At 45.3% G+C, this 14,426-nt stretch overlaps 1 protein-coding gene across 3 annotated transcripts in view; it reads right to left on the reverse strand.

The window, feature by feature from the left end:
• Positions 1 to 14,426, reverse strand: part of WIPF2 (WAS/WASL interacting protein family member 2) — a 56,456-nt gene that overhangs the window by 7,036 nt on the left and 34,994 nt on the right. For all 3 annotated transcript variants that reach the window (XM_012452014.2, XM_012452015.3, XM_012452016.3), the window contains exons 4-7: positions 14,127 to 14,243; positions 11,934 to 12,590; positions 3,117 to 3,326; positions 341 to 442 (exon numbers count right to left, since the gene is read on the reverse strand). In XM_012452014.2, the coding sequence (XP_012307437.1) occupies positions 341 to 442; positions 3,117 to 3,326; positions 11,934 to 12,590; positions 14,127 to 14,243 (1,086 nt within the window). The remainder of the gene's footprint in view (positions 1 to 340; positions 443 to 3,116; positions 3,327 to 11,933; positions 12,591 to 14,126; positions 14,244 to 14,426) is intronic.

Raw genomic sequence — 14,426 nt, forward strand, 5'->3', positions numbered from 1 at the left:
CCCAGGCTGGAGTGCAGCGGTGTGATCTCAGCTCACTACACCCTCTGCCTCCCAGGTTCAAGCAGTTCTCCTGCCTCAGCCTCCTGAGTAGCTGGGATTACAGGCATGCACCACCACGCCTGGCTAATTTTGGTATTTTTAGTAGAGATCGGGTTTCACCATGTTGGTCAGGCTGGTCTTGAACTCCTGACCTCGTGCTCCGCCTGCCTCGGCCTCCCAAAGTGCTGGGATTATAGGCGTGAGCCACTGCACCTGGCAAGAAGCAAATTTTAACCTAAGAAAACACACAAATTCTACATTCTATGCAATTATGGAAAAACCTTTTTACTACTCTTCTCACCTCGGTTTGTTTTGCTGGGATATATCCTCTGAAAGTGTTTATATTCTTCTGGAGCAGGAAAGTCTTCCACTGGATGGAAGGAATACTTTGACTCAAAATCATCTGCGAAAAGAATAGAGTATGAATTCCTATCATCCTTGCTTGTGCTCCCACAGGCCTCTGACCACTTCAACCCTCCCCACTTACTAATCTCTCAGGCATTCTGAAGTACTATGAGGACCTACCGCACCACCAAACCAACAACCCTGAGAACAGCAGCAGCAGCACCCCATCTGCCTTGCATGCACAGAGCATGTATTCTAAACTTCTCTGTACTAAGTGCATCTTTGAGCTCATTCTCTTTTAAAGAGATGGAGTCTCTGTCACCCAGGCTGGAGTGCAGTGGTGCCCACCACCTCACCTGGCTAGTTTTTTGTATTTTTAGTAAAGACGTGGTTTCGCCATCTTGGCCAGGCTGGTCTGAAAAGTCCTGACTTCAGGCAATCTGCCCACCTGACCTCCCAAAGTGCTGGGATTACAGGTGTGAGCCACCATGCCTGGCCTGAGCTGAATCTTTAAACCTTTCCACCAAGTCAGGCACAGAACAGGAAAGGAGCCCAGCTGTTTGCATGGTAGCAGAAAGAAATATAATTCTGTTTTAATAACAACTTAGGGGCTGTCACCATGGGAAAACAACTGAACTAAATCCAGAAATTGGTAGAAATTAATTTAAAATGGGAATATTCATCTCCAGCTAGTGAGAGACTTGACCAGATAATTCCCTGTCAGCCCATGTTACCTTCACTTTTACAGCTGGGACAGCCATCTCATGGCTTCTACTCCTACTTTCTATGGCCTCTCCGTAAGAAGGCTCAAATTTTCTATAAGTGTGGCTTGATCACATCCCGGATATATCTTTAAATCGAAAACCCTGGTCTACATAAAAGGAATAGACTAGAACATGAAGGACGGGGTAGGTAAGGACAGCTACCATTAAAGAATCTAGAGGCTGGGCATGGTGGCTCACGCCTATAAGCCCAGCACTTTGGGAGATTGAGGTGGGCAGGTAGCTTGAGCCCAGGAGTTCGAGACCAGCCTGGGCAACATAGCAAAACCTCGTATCTCTCCAAAAAAAAAAAAAAAAAATTAGCCAGGCATGGTGGCACACACTTGTGGTCCCAGATACTTGGAAGGGAGAGGTGGGAGGATATGGAGAGGTGGGAGGATCTGTTGAGCTTGGGAGGTTGAAGCTGAAGTGAGCTGTGCACTACTACACTACACTCTGGACGACAACGCAAGATGCTGTCTCAAAAAAAAATCTAGGGTGTCAAGGCTGCAAGGGACCTTTCAGAGATTTCTTCCAGAGGTCCTCAACAGAGGGGTCTAACAGTAGCCTCTGGACAACGTTTACTTACGGTTACATCCCAGAACTAAGGAATCGGAATCTCTTAGGTAGGGCCCCCAACATTTATAATCTTGAAAAGTTAATCTGATACACTTCTGATCTAGTCAACCTCATTTTACAAATAAGGAAAGTGAGGCCCAGAGAAGTAACGTGACGCCCTCAAAATAACACAGTTAGTTAGTTAGTGGCTTTGATTAATGTTATGTAATATTTTGGGTTTTGCTTTTTTTTTTTTTTTTTGAGACAGAGTCTTGCTCTGTCGCCCAGGCTGGAGTGCAGTGGTATGATCTTGTCTCACTACAACCTCCACCTCCCAGGTTCAAGCGATTCTCCGCCTCAGCCTCCCAAGTAGCTGGGATTACAGATGCATGCCACTATGCCCAGCTAATTTTTAGCAAAGATGGGGTTTTACTATGTTGGGCAGGCTGGTCTTGAACTCCTGACCTCAGGTGATCTGCCCACCTTGGCCTCCAAAAGTGCCGGGATTACAGGTGTAAGCCACCGCACCCAGCGAGTTTTTTGTTTTTTTTTTTGAAACAGAGTTTTGCTCTGTTGCCCAGGCTGGGGTGCAGTCGCTGGGACCACAGGAGTGTGCCACCACATCCAGCTAATTTTTGTATTTTTTAGAGAGATGAACAGATGAAGTTTCACCATGTTGCCCAGGCTGGTCTTCGAGTTCCTGGGCTCAAAGCGATCCTCCTACCTTGGCCTCCCAAAGTGCTGGGATTACAGGCATGAGCCACTGCACCCGATTCTTTTTTCTTTAATAGTTTTTGTTATTCTTTCTTCTTTCCAGGCAATGTACCATGGGACTTTTTTATATTTTTTCAAGAATTCCAAGGAGAGACTGGGTGTGATAGCTCACATGTGTAATCCCAGCACTTTGGCTGAGGTTGAAGGACTGCTTGAGCCCAGCAGTTTGACAGCAGCCTGAGCAACAGAGTGAGACCTAGTCTCTACAAAAAATAATTAAAAAAAAAAAAAAAAAAAGAATTCCAAGAACAATCAAGTGTTTTGTTTTTGAAGAGCCAGAAAGGAACTCTTCTTCCTAGGAGGATACATAAGTCCTGTCTGAATAATCCTCAAGATACAGAATCTCTGACCTAAAAGCTAGCCACAAAAATTGATCTTTGGAGTGGTTTTAGAGTAAGCACAACACTTGCTGATTTTACTTCAATCTGTTCCAAAGCATCCATGCTTAGAATTCACATAAAGATAAGGAAGTCAATGAATACAGCCCATACGTCTGCGGATAAAGTCAAGAGGGGAACTATTGTGAACAAAGGAGCCCATGTGGCCATTCCTGCTCTATGGTGGCCATCTGGCAGCCATGGCACTGGAGTGAGTGAAGTCACTGCAGGAACCATGAGACTACAGATAGCAGCTACTCACCCAAGAAAGACCGGACAGTGGTGATAGAATCTCTGTGGCCATTCCTCAGAGGTGGCGGAGGAGGAGGGGGTGGCCCAGCTGGCGTCCTTGAGGGTGGAGGTGGGGGCTTTCCTCGGCTCGGGGGTTCTGACCCATGCATTCGGTATGGTGGTGGGGGAGGGGGAGCATCCCTGGCACCATTTCGGATCACAGGTGGTGGGGGTGGTGGAGCTGCAATTAAAATCCAAAGTAGTTAGTTCTGGATGTGGAGATGGCAAGGGTCTGCAGAACGACTTGAAACACATGAGCTAAAAGAATAACATGCCCCACAGAGGCTCACAGTGCATGGTTCCCCCTCATCCTTATTACTTGAATACATCACCATTCTTCCAGATACCAACATTCAGAATAAATGTATGGCCTTTTTACATTTCCTACCAGTCAACAACCCTATCTGTTCTTGATTTTTTTTCCTGCTTTTCCATGCCTTCCTCCACAATTCTAATTCAGGTCTTTCTTAAATTTAGCCTGTTCTACTGCAAAAACCTTCCGAATGTTCTCTTTGCTTCATCTCTTACCCCTCCAAATTCATTTTGCATTAACACCAAATCACTAATCTCCCTAAAAACTTGATCAAGTTTTTTCAAAGGTTTTGCACTGCCTAAATCATAAAGTCTCAAACCCTGGCTGGGCATGATGGCTCATGTCTATAATCCTAGCACTTTGGAAGGCCGAGGAGGGAGGACTGCCTGAGCTCAGGAGTTTGAGACCAGCCTGGCCAACATAGTGAAACCCCATCTCTACTAAAAATACAAAAAATTAGCCTGGCGTGGTGGCACATGCCTGTAGTTCCAGCTACTCAGGGGGCTGAGGCACAAGAATGACTTGAACCCGGGAAGTGGAAGTTGCAGTGAGCCCAGATTGTGCCACTGCACTCCAGCCTGGGCAACAAAGCAAGACTGCATCTCCAATAAATAAATAAGCAAATAAATACATAAAGTCTCAAAGCCTTGCTTACATAGTACTCTACCGTGCCCATCAGCCTGAGCTTGCCTCCTCCTCTTTCCTCCTTATTGCTAGGCTGGGTTAGGTACCCTCTTTTGCACTTCCATTGCAGTGTGTGTATGTACCCCTTTAATAGACTGTGATAATTAGTTATTCTATGTGCTTTTTCCCCAGTATACTGTGTAATCGACGTCAGAGCAGTTCTTCCTTCTGGGTTCCCAAGTTCAGCCAAATTTACAGCACACAGCAGGTGGTCAATCAATGTTTGCTGAATAAACCAAATTATATGCTTTGCTCTTGTGATTCCCCTCTACCAAATCCTACCTATCCTTCAAGGTTCAATCCAAGTTCCATCGTCTCAAGGCTTTCCCAAAGCAATCCATTTTCTTCTGAGTCCCTCCACCTCTGCTCTCCCACAGCAGATATAAGCTATGTCACTTATTCTAATATCAACGAGCTATTTTCAAAGTATGTACAGCAGATTCATCGTGGGAAGTTACATATGTCCAGTAACAGTCTCATGCTCAAACACTGCAAACACCTCTTTTGGAACTGCCTCCAAATCAAGTTTATCAGACAGAGCTATAAACACTATTATATGATGGTCACATTTCATTTCTGAGGTCGCCCCGCCACCACCACCAATGAAAATATTCATACCTATGTCTGAATCTACTTTTTGGTCATTTCCAAAAATTAAATTCACTCTTAAAAGATGAAAATTTGCCACCAAGTACAAGGTAACGTCAAAAGCATGTGTGAAGAAATGGCAATATGACTGGAGTGTAATAGATTCTTTTTTTGTTATTTTTGTTTTTGTTTTTTTGAGACGGAGTCTCGCTCTGTTGCCCATGCTGGAGTGCAGTGGCACAATCTCAGCTCATTGCAACCTTGGCCTCCTGGGTTTAAGCAGTTCTTGCGCCTCAGCCTCCTGAGTAGCTGGGATTACAGGCATAAACTACCATGGCCAGCTAATTTTTGTACTTTCAGTAGAGACAGGGTATACTATGTTGGTCAGGCTGGTCTCGAACTCCTGACCTCAGGTAATCCACCCACCTTGGCCTCCCAAAGTGCTGGGATTACAGGCATGAGCCACCACACCCAGCCCAAATATAAGAGATTCTCATGTGTTTAAACTGTCTTACTCCTGTGCTCTGTATTAACTAACAATAATAGTAGCTACCATTTCTTGGGTATCTATTATGTTCCAAGCATTTTAGGTGTATTAAATCTTTAAAAAGTCTTATAGCCACACCTGCAACGTATTTAATATTATCCCCATTTCACAAACAAGAAAACTGGGACTCGAGTTATTTGTTTAAGGTCGAAGATCAAATAAAAATAGGCTTGGCACATGTCTGCTCTTTCCACTCCCCCACACTGCTTTTCATAACTCCCAGTATTCTGCATAGTATCTTCCCAACCCAGATTTATAATCCAGTGTGTTGGAAATGCATCTTTTGGTATCTAGGTCATGTTCAATTTTTTTCTTCTTTTTTAGAGACAGGGTCTCACTCTGTCACCCAGGTTAAAGTGCAGTGGTGAGATCATAGCTCATTGTAGCCTCAAACTCCTGTAATGCTCCCTCCTCAGCAAAGGGCTGGGATGGGACTAAAGGCATGTGCAATAGCACATGGCCCAACAAATAGTTGTTACCTAAACAGTACATGAAGAGACTACTCAGCTTAACAGACAAAACTTTTTTTTAGTAATAAAACGGTATCTTGGCCAGGCATAGTGGCTCAAGCCTGTAATCTCAGCACTCTGGGAGGCCAAGGCAGGCAGATCGCTTGAAGCCAGGAGTTTGAGATCAGCTTGGACAACATGATGAAACCCCACCTCTAATAAACAAAAAATACAAAAATTAGCCAAGCATGGTGGTGCACACGTACAGTACCAGATATTCTGGACCCCCAGGTGAGAGGATCACTTGAATCTAGGAGGCGGAGGTTGCAATAAGCCAACATCGCACCACTGAATTCCAGCCTGGTGACAGAGCAAGACTGTCTCAAAAAAAAAAGATTATCTTCTTATTCCTCCTGCTTATTGTCAGAATTTCTGTAGTGACTATAGTTAAGCATGTAATACGGTAATGGAATAATGTATACACACACACACCCCCACACACAAATGGAATAACGTATACTTATTCCTCCTGCTTACTGTCAGAATTTCTGTAGTGACTATAGTTAAGCATGTAATACGGTAATGGAATAACATACATAAACACACACATACACACACGATCTGACATAACAAGCCCAATAAATGTTTTTGCTTCCCATAAGACACACTCAGAATGTCAATTCTTCCTCACTCTCCCAGCTTTGTTCAAGTAGAAACAGGGGCCACTAGATGCAATAATTAAAGGGAAATCTTATACCTCCCAGCAGATCTAGGCCTTGTTTTCATTCCAAACCTACTCAAACCAAAGCTCTTTAAGCCCTCAAAAATATTCCCTAAAACCCAGATTCCTCAAGACCCTGAGAATTTGTATCTACTCCTAGGCCAGGGCAGCAAGGTAGATACGGTTAGCCAGTTTCACAAGAACACCGACACCAGCCAGACACTAGGCAGGTGACAGCAATGAGATGACCCGGAATGGCAAAAATAGAGGAGGACAAGAGTGATCTGTTTGGTTCCTCCAGCTCCTTCCCCCATCCCAGCCAGGTTCCTCCAATAAGCTTCTGGGCTGTCAGATCCAGTTTTAAGACTGTTTCAAGTGACAGAGCCAGAACTCCAGTCCCTAAAATACAATTTGCTAAAGACGTCCTAGGATGAGAGACAGCCTTTTGTAATCCAAGATTAACCCTCATTTTGAAAAAATCATGATGGTTTCAGTTGTTTTTAAATTCTCTTAAAAATGAACAGTGTTAAAGGCGGGGCGTGGTAGTTCATGCCTGTAATCCTACTGCTTTGGGAGGCGAGGCAGGCAGATCATGAGGTCAGGAGATCAAGACCATCCTGGCCAACATGGTGAAACACCGTCTCTACTAAAAATACAAAAATTAGCTGGGTTTAGTGGCATGCACCTGTAGTCCCAGCTACTCGGGAGGCTGAGGCAGGAGAATCACTTGAACCCGGGAGTCAGAGGTTGCAGTGAGTTGAGATCATGCCACTACACTCCAGCCTGGCAACGGAGTGAGACTCTGTCTCAAAAAAAAAAAAAAAAGAAGTTTTACTCTGCAAAGAAAAAAATTATTGAAACAAACTATATTATTAATCAATAAAGCTAGTTTGGGGTGGGTTTTTTTTTTTTTTTTTTTTTTTGAGGAAGGGTCTTGCTCTGCTGCCTAGGCTGGAGTGCAGTGGCATGATCTCAGCTCTCTGCAGCCTCTGCCTCCTGGGCTCAAGTGATCTTCCCATCCCAGCCTCCCAAGTAGCTAGGACCACAGGCACATGCTGCCATGCCTGGCTTGATTTGACTGACTGATTGATTGATGGAGTCTCACTCAGCCACCCAGGCTGGAGTGCAGTGGTGTGATCTCGGCTCACTGCAACCACTATCTCCCAGGTTCAAGCAATTCTCCCATCTCAGCCTCCCCAGTAGCTGGGATTACAGGCACCCACCATCAATGCCTGGCTAATTTTTGTGTTTTAGTAGAGATGGGGTTTCATCCTGTTGGCCAGGCTGGTCTTGAACTCCTGACCTCTGGTGATCCACCCACCTCAGCCTCCCAAAGTCCTAGGATTACAAGAGTGAGCCACCGTGCCCAGCCTAGTTTTTTTATTTTTTGTAAAAATAAGGTTTTGCCATATTGCTCATGCTGGTCTTGAACTCCCAGTCTAAAGCCATCCTCCTGTCTCGGCCTCCCAAAGTACTGGGATTATAGGTGTGAGCCACTGTGCTTTACCCCCCACTGTACTTTTCAAATGTATGTTTTACAGATGAGAAAAAGAATCAATGATCTGTCCAATGTCACACAACAAATCGAGGCAATGCTCAAGTGATCACTGACAAAAATATCTCAATTTTTTTCTAGTTTATCATTCTTAAGAATTGCTGCTCTAGCCGGGTACAACTGCTCACACCTGTAATCCCAGGGCTTCGGGAGGCCAAGGTAGGAGGATGGCTTGAGCCCAAGAGTTTGAGTCCAGCCTGGGCAACACAGTGAGACCTCATCTTTTTTAAAAAAAATTGGGGGGCTGTGTGTGGTGGCTCATGCCTGCAATCCCAGCACTTTGGGAAGCTGAGGCAGGCGGATCACGAGGTCAGGAGTTCAAGACCAGCCTGGCCAAGATGGAGAAACCCCGTCTCTACTAAAAATACCAAAAATTAGCCGGGCATGGTGGCACATGCCTGTAATCCCAGCTACTAGGGAGGCTGAGGCAGAGAACTGCCTAAACCCGGGAGGTGGAGGTTGCAGTGAGCTGAGATTGTGCCACTGTACTCCAGCCTGGGTGACAGAGCGAGACTCTGTCCAGAAAAAAAATTTTTTTTTTTTTTGATGAGCTAGACATGGTGGCACAACCCTGCAGTCGTAGCTACCATGGAGGAAGAACGGAGAAGTAGGAAGCAAGAAAGCCTGCAGACATTTAAAAGTACTCAGCTCAACCCACAGAAATTGCATTTTTCTCTTCTATTCCTGGATAAGGTCAGAAAGAGATGAGCTTTGCTCAGACAAAGGGTCTTCTGCAATATCCCTAAGTTAAAAAAAAAAAACTGTCAAACCTGAACTTTATAGAATCAAGGGCCACCTTAGAACTACCTCCTTATGGCTAAAGCTAGGGAGATAGGGGATCAGGAATGCAGCAGGCCACTGTTTGGCTCCCCTATGTTAGATGGCCAGCTGCCAGAGTACAAATCTGTATGTACCTAACCAAGCAGCTGCACACAGGCTGATGGGCTTTTAATACCTGCTACTTGATGATATAACCTTTTTTTTTTTTTTTTTTTGAGACACGGTCTTGTTCTGTTGCCCAGGCTGAAGTGCAGTGGCACCATCATGGCTTACTGCAACCTCCACCTCCCAGGTTCAAGTGATCTTCCCACCTCAGCCTCTCGAGTAGCTGGGACTACAGGCATGCACTACTATGCCAGGCTAATTTTTTTTAAATTATATTTTTGTAGAGACAGGGTTTTCCCATGTTGCCCAGGCTGGTCTCGAACTCCTGGACTTAAGCGATCCGCCTGCCTCGGCCTCCCAAAGTGCTGGGATTACAGGCATGAGCCACCATGCCTGGACTCCATGAAATAATTTCTTATTCATTCTACACCTGTAGAAACTGACTTTAAAATAAAAGCTAAGGGCTGGGCATGGTGGCTCACTTGAGGTCCGGAGTTTGAGACCAGCCTGGCTGACATAGTAAAACCTCATATCTACTAAAAATACAAAAATTAGCTGGGTATGGTGGTACATGCCTGTAATTCCAGCTACTCAGGAGGCTAAGACACGAGAATTGCTTGAACCTCGGAGGCAGAGTTTGCAGTGAGCAGAGATTGCACCACTGCCTTCCAGCCTAGGTGACAGAGCAAGACTGTCTCAAAACATAAACAAGTAAATAAATAAAAGTTAAGAAGCTGTTTGTGGAGGGTATGGCTCAATGTCTAATGATATAAGGATATGGGAGCCAAAATTCCTAGGTCCAGTAAGGCCCCAGAGAGCCGTCATGGTCTCCCTCACTCTGAAATTTCAGTTATGCTATTTTATAAGGAGATTGCACAACCTCTTCTACTTTTTCCAGGGTTCCTAAATTCCCTCCTCAGCCAGCTTAGGCTCCATTATTGCAATCACTCCCTCACATACACCCTTCACTTCCTGCCCCACTCTCCCTTATAGTCGCACATGCCTAAAAAATGCTAACACTGGTTAAATACAGCTCTACTCTTATTTTGTACCTGAAAATCACAGCTGAACACACGACACTAATTAATCTCATGTGAAATGTATGGCCCATAGCCTCAAGTGGGTCCTTCACATGGTTGCCTATCTGAGCACACTTCCCTCGTCCACTCACTCTCCCACGCTCCAGATGACCATTTCAAGCCTCTTCTCTCTCCTCAACTCTCCTCCTTCCCTCGCCTCAATCACAGCTGATGCTCTTGCTTTCCATTTCACTGAGAAAACAGAAGCAAATTAGAAGAAACTTTCCACATGCTTCTACCACTACACCCACCTAACCACTTGCTTCTAAGCCTATACTCTGTCTCCCCTCCTGTAACTACAGAAGAACTATGTTCCTATCTAAGGCCAATCCCTTAACTATGGATGACATTCCCTCTCCTCTGGCCTCAAGGTCACGATTAAGGCCATTTGTTCTCTCTCTCCTGATTCAATTCTTTCCCTCTCTACTAAGTTTCATGCTACTCATTCCATCAGCATACAAATAGGTCTCCCATCTTGGGATGGGGAAAAAAACAACTTTCAACCCAACATCTTCCTCCAACAATCACTCCACTTATCTTCAGCCCTCTCTCCTGGACTTTACAGCAAACTCCTTAAGAGATTTCTATATTGCTATCTCCAATTCCTTTCCTCCTATTCCTGCATTCTTGAACCCACTCCAATTAAGCTTTCACTTTTACCCTTCACCACTCCACTGCAACTACTCAAAAGGGTCCCATGATACTAACACCAATGCCAGTTCTCGGTCTTCGACTTACCTGACCCATCTGCAGCACTGGACACAGTGGACCACTTACTCTACCCTTGGAGTTTTTCCACCACTCTTGGTTTTTCTCCTTCCATCCTCACCACAAGTTTTCTATTTCCTCTATTAGATATTCTTCATCTCTCTTGCCTCTAATGTAGGAGGGTGAGGCCTCAGCCCAAGCGATTCTCCTGCCTTAGCCTCCTAGGCCTCTTCTTATCTATACTCACTCCTTAAGTGACTTCATCCAGAATGTGGTCTTTGATACCATTCAAATATATCTCTCTAGCCAAGACCTCTCCCCTCAACTTTGGAGTCTGATAGCCAATTACCACTTAATTATCTCTTGACTACCTAGCAGGTATCTCAAACTTGTCCCAAACTGAACACCAATCTTCCCACAGAATCGCAGTAGTCCTAACCATCTGGCCATTTATTGCAACAGCACAGTAACTGGTCTCCTTTTGTCACCTTTGTCCTCGTGCAGTCTGTTCTCAACACAGGAGCTAGTGATCTTTTTAAAGGGTGAATCAAATCATACTACTTCTCTGTTTAAAACCCTCCAGTGGCTTTCCATCTCACACACAGCTAAATCCAAGGTCTCTGCAAAGTCCTACAGTGTTCTCCCCTGCAGCTCCAGCTTCCCAACCTCCACATCCTACCACTCTTCCCTCCCCCGCCCCCAGTCTTGTCACAGTGGTCCCCTTGCTGTCCCCAAAAGGTTTCAAGAATACTTCTGCCTTAGAGCCTTTGCGTTTGTTGTTCCCACTGCCTGCAACAGCTGTTCTCCTAGATAACTACTAAGTTTTACTCATCACTTTCTTCAGATCTTTGTCAAATTTTCTTTTTTAATTTTCTTTTTCTTTTTGGCAATCAATCTTATGTACTATGCTTTCTTACTTTGTCAAATTTTCACCATATCAGTAAGGACTGTCCTGACTCTCTCCCCACTCCTCCAATTTAAGATATCATCATCCAACCTCCCACCCAGTATATCTTATTCCTCCCCTCTGCTTTATAATTCTCTAAGCACACTATATACTATGTATTTATATATTTTACTAGTTTGGCTGTCCAAACAGGAATTGTCTTTTCTATTTATTACTATTTCCCTATCAACAAATCTGACACATAAAAAATCAGTTGAATGAATAAATAAATCATTGTCTTCTAGGAGTGCTCTGGGGAAAGATAAAATAAATTCGCAGCATGATAGGGAAAAAGGTGCTTCCAAGCACTTACCTGCTCCCCGACTGGGAGGGTCTCGGGCTGGGGGAGGTGGCCTATTACTCAGTAAAGAGGGGGAGGCTGAGGTGGGTGGAGGAGGTGCTAGGCCTCTGACAGGCCCTGGTGTCTTCCTATGCAAAGAATTGTGTCTCTGTGGCAGCTCAGGGGCTGACTCATTAGTGGGGCTAGAGGGTCCATTAGGGACCCCAGGAGGCTGGCGGTAAGGCGGAGGAGGAGGAGCCAGAGACTGGCCACTTGGTCCCGTTCTGATATTCACAGGGGAAGGAGGTGGTTTGACTGAGGGTGGAGCAGGAGGTCCCTCTCGACCAGGGTGAAGCCTTTGTCCAGGTGTCGGAGGCAAGGGTTTCTCTCTGTTGTAGGTGGGAACTTTGTTGCTGTGCATAGGCAGAGGTGTGGGGGGTGCATTGGCACGCCGTCCTGGGGGTGGTGGGGGAGGGGCAGAGGAGCTGTGCTTCATGCCCGTACTGCTGGTGGTATTGGGCCGAGAGAGGTCCGGTAAAGAGGGTCTCTGCATCCGGGGCAGTTCTGGGAGTGAGGCCCGGCTGCTGTCCGTATCATCCTGAGGACGCCCGCTGGCTGCAGACACTGGAGGCCTTGGGGCAGCAGCTCGAGAACTGGGGACCTGCAGGGCTGGCTTACCAGCTAGATTCTCTACAAATACACAGACAACACAAGGTCAACAGAGCTAGAAAGATACTGGTCAGTATCTCTACCTTATCTAGCTCCTCAATGCAACCTTCATGGCAGCAGGGAAAGGACTTACATAGTTCTGGGTTTTAACATGGTTTCAGGCCCAGGATACATTGTTATTTATTTTAAATTTTTACTTTATTTTTGCCAAGTAATAATATGTATTTATGGGGTACAATGTCTTGTTACATATATACACTGTGGAATGATTAAATCAAAATTAAATAATTAACATATCCATCACCTCACATATTTTTTTTTATGGTGAAAACACTTAAAATCTACTCTATGCCAGGTGCGGTGGCTCATGCCTGAAATCCCAGCACTTTGGGAGGCTGAGGCAGGCGGATCATTTGAGGTCAGGAGTTTGAGACCAGCCTGGCCAACATGGAGAAACCCCTTCTCTATAAAAACACAAAATTAGACGGGCGTGGTAGCCTGCACCTGTAATCCCAGCTACTCAGGATGCTGAGGCAGGAGAATGGCTTGAACCTGGGAGGCAGAAGTTGCAGTGAGCTGAGATCACACCACTGTACTCCAGCCTGGCAAACAGAGCAAGACTCTGTCTCAGAAAAAAAAAAAGGAATAAATAAAATAAAATCTACTCTTTTAGCAATTTTGAAATATACATTAAGTATAGTCACCAAGTTGTGCAACAGATCAGGGGTCGCCAAGCCCTGGGGCCGTGCACCTGTACATGTCAGCGACCTTTTCAGAACCAAGTACACAGCAGGAGGTGAGCAAGAAGCATTACTGCCTGAGCTCTGCCTCCTATCAGACCAGCAGGTGGATTCGATTCTCATAGGAGGGCGAATCCTACTGTAAACAGATGTGAGGGATCTACACTGTGTGCCCCTTATGACAATCTAATGCCTGACAATCTGAGGTGGAACGGTTTCATCCAGAAACCATCCCCCACCCACTATCCGTGGAAAAACTGTCTCCCATGAAACCAGTCCCTGGTGCCAAAAAGACTGGGGACTACTGCAATGGATCACTAAAACTTACCCCTCCTGTCTAACTGAAACTTTGTAACCTTTGACCAACATCTCCCCTTTCCCCATCCCAACTCCTACTGCCCAGCCTCTAGTAACCAACATTTCACTTTCTACTTCTGTGAATGAATTCAACTGTTTCAGATCCCACATATAAATGAGATCATGTGGTATTTGTCTTTTTGTGCCTGGCTTATTTCACTTAGCATACTGTCCTCCAAGTTCATCCGTATTATCAGAAATGACAGAAGTTTCCTTCTTTTTTAAGGCTGAATAATATTCTAGTGTATATATACCACATTTTCTTTATCCAAATTGAATACACTTTCATTTAATCCCTAAGATTTTGCTGTATTCTATTCTATAACTCCTCCCTTGCTCCCAAGTCTTTCTCCTTCCACCCCCCACCTCTACCACACTCCTCAACCTGAGATGGCCCACCTGGGACAATTCAGAAATTAACACACCAGGGAAACAGCCCTCGAAAGTACTCATGAGATACCTGAACTGTCCTTGGCTCCCACAGGTCGAAGCTTTGGCACTCCTCCTTGGAAGAGACCTCCCTTGGGCTGCAGGGCAGCTGCTCCAGAGCCATAGCCACCACTGCTTCCTTTGGGCTCTGGAAAGCATACCAGTAGAGTTTTCATTTCATATGCTCTGAGCTGGTGACCAAGTCAATCATGAGGGGAAACCCCTCCTCTATCTGGGCTATTGGTTGCAAACAAACCAGTCTTGCTTTTGCCCTTCTATTTAAAAAAGCAGGCCTGGTGCCGGGGCTCATGCCTATAATCCCAGCATTTTG

Source organism: Aotus nancymaae, unplaced genomic scaffold, assembly GCF_030222135.1.
Source record: "Aotus nancymaae isolate 86718 unplaced genomic scaffold, 86718_ANA_hifiasm-v0.15.2.pri h1tg000089l, whole genome shotgun sequence".
Taxonomy (NCBI): domain Eukaryota; kingdom Metazoa; phylum Chordata; class Mammalia; order Primates; family Aotidae; genus Aotus; species Aotus nancymaae.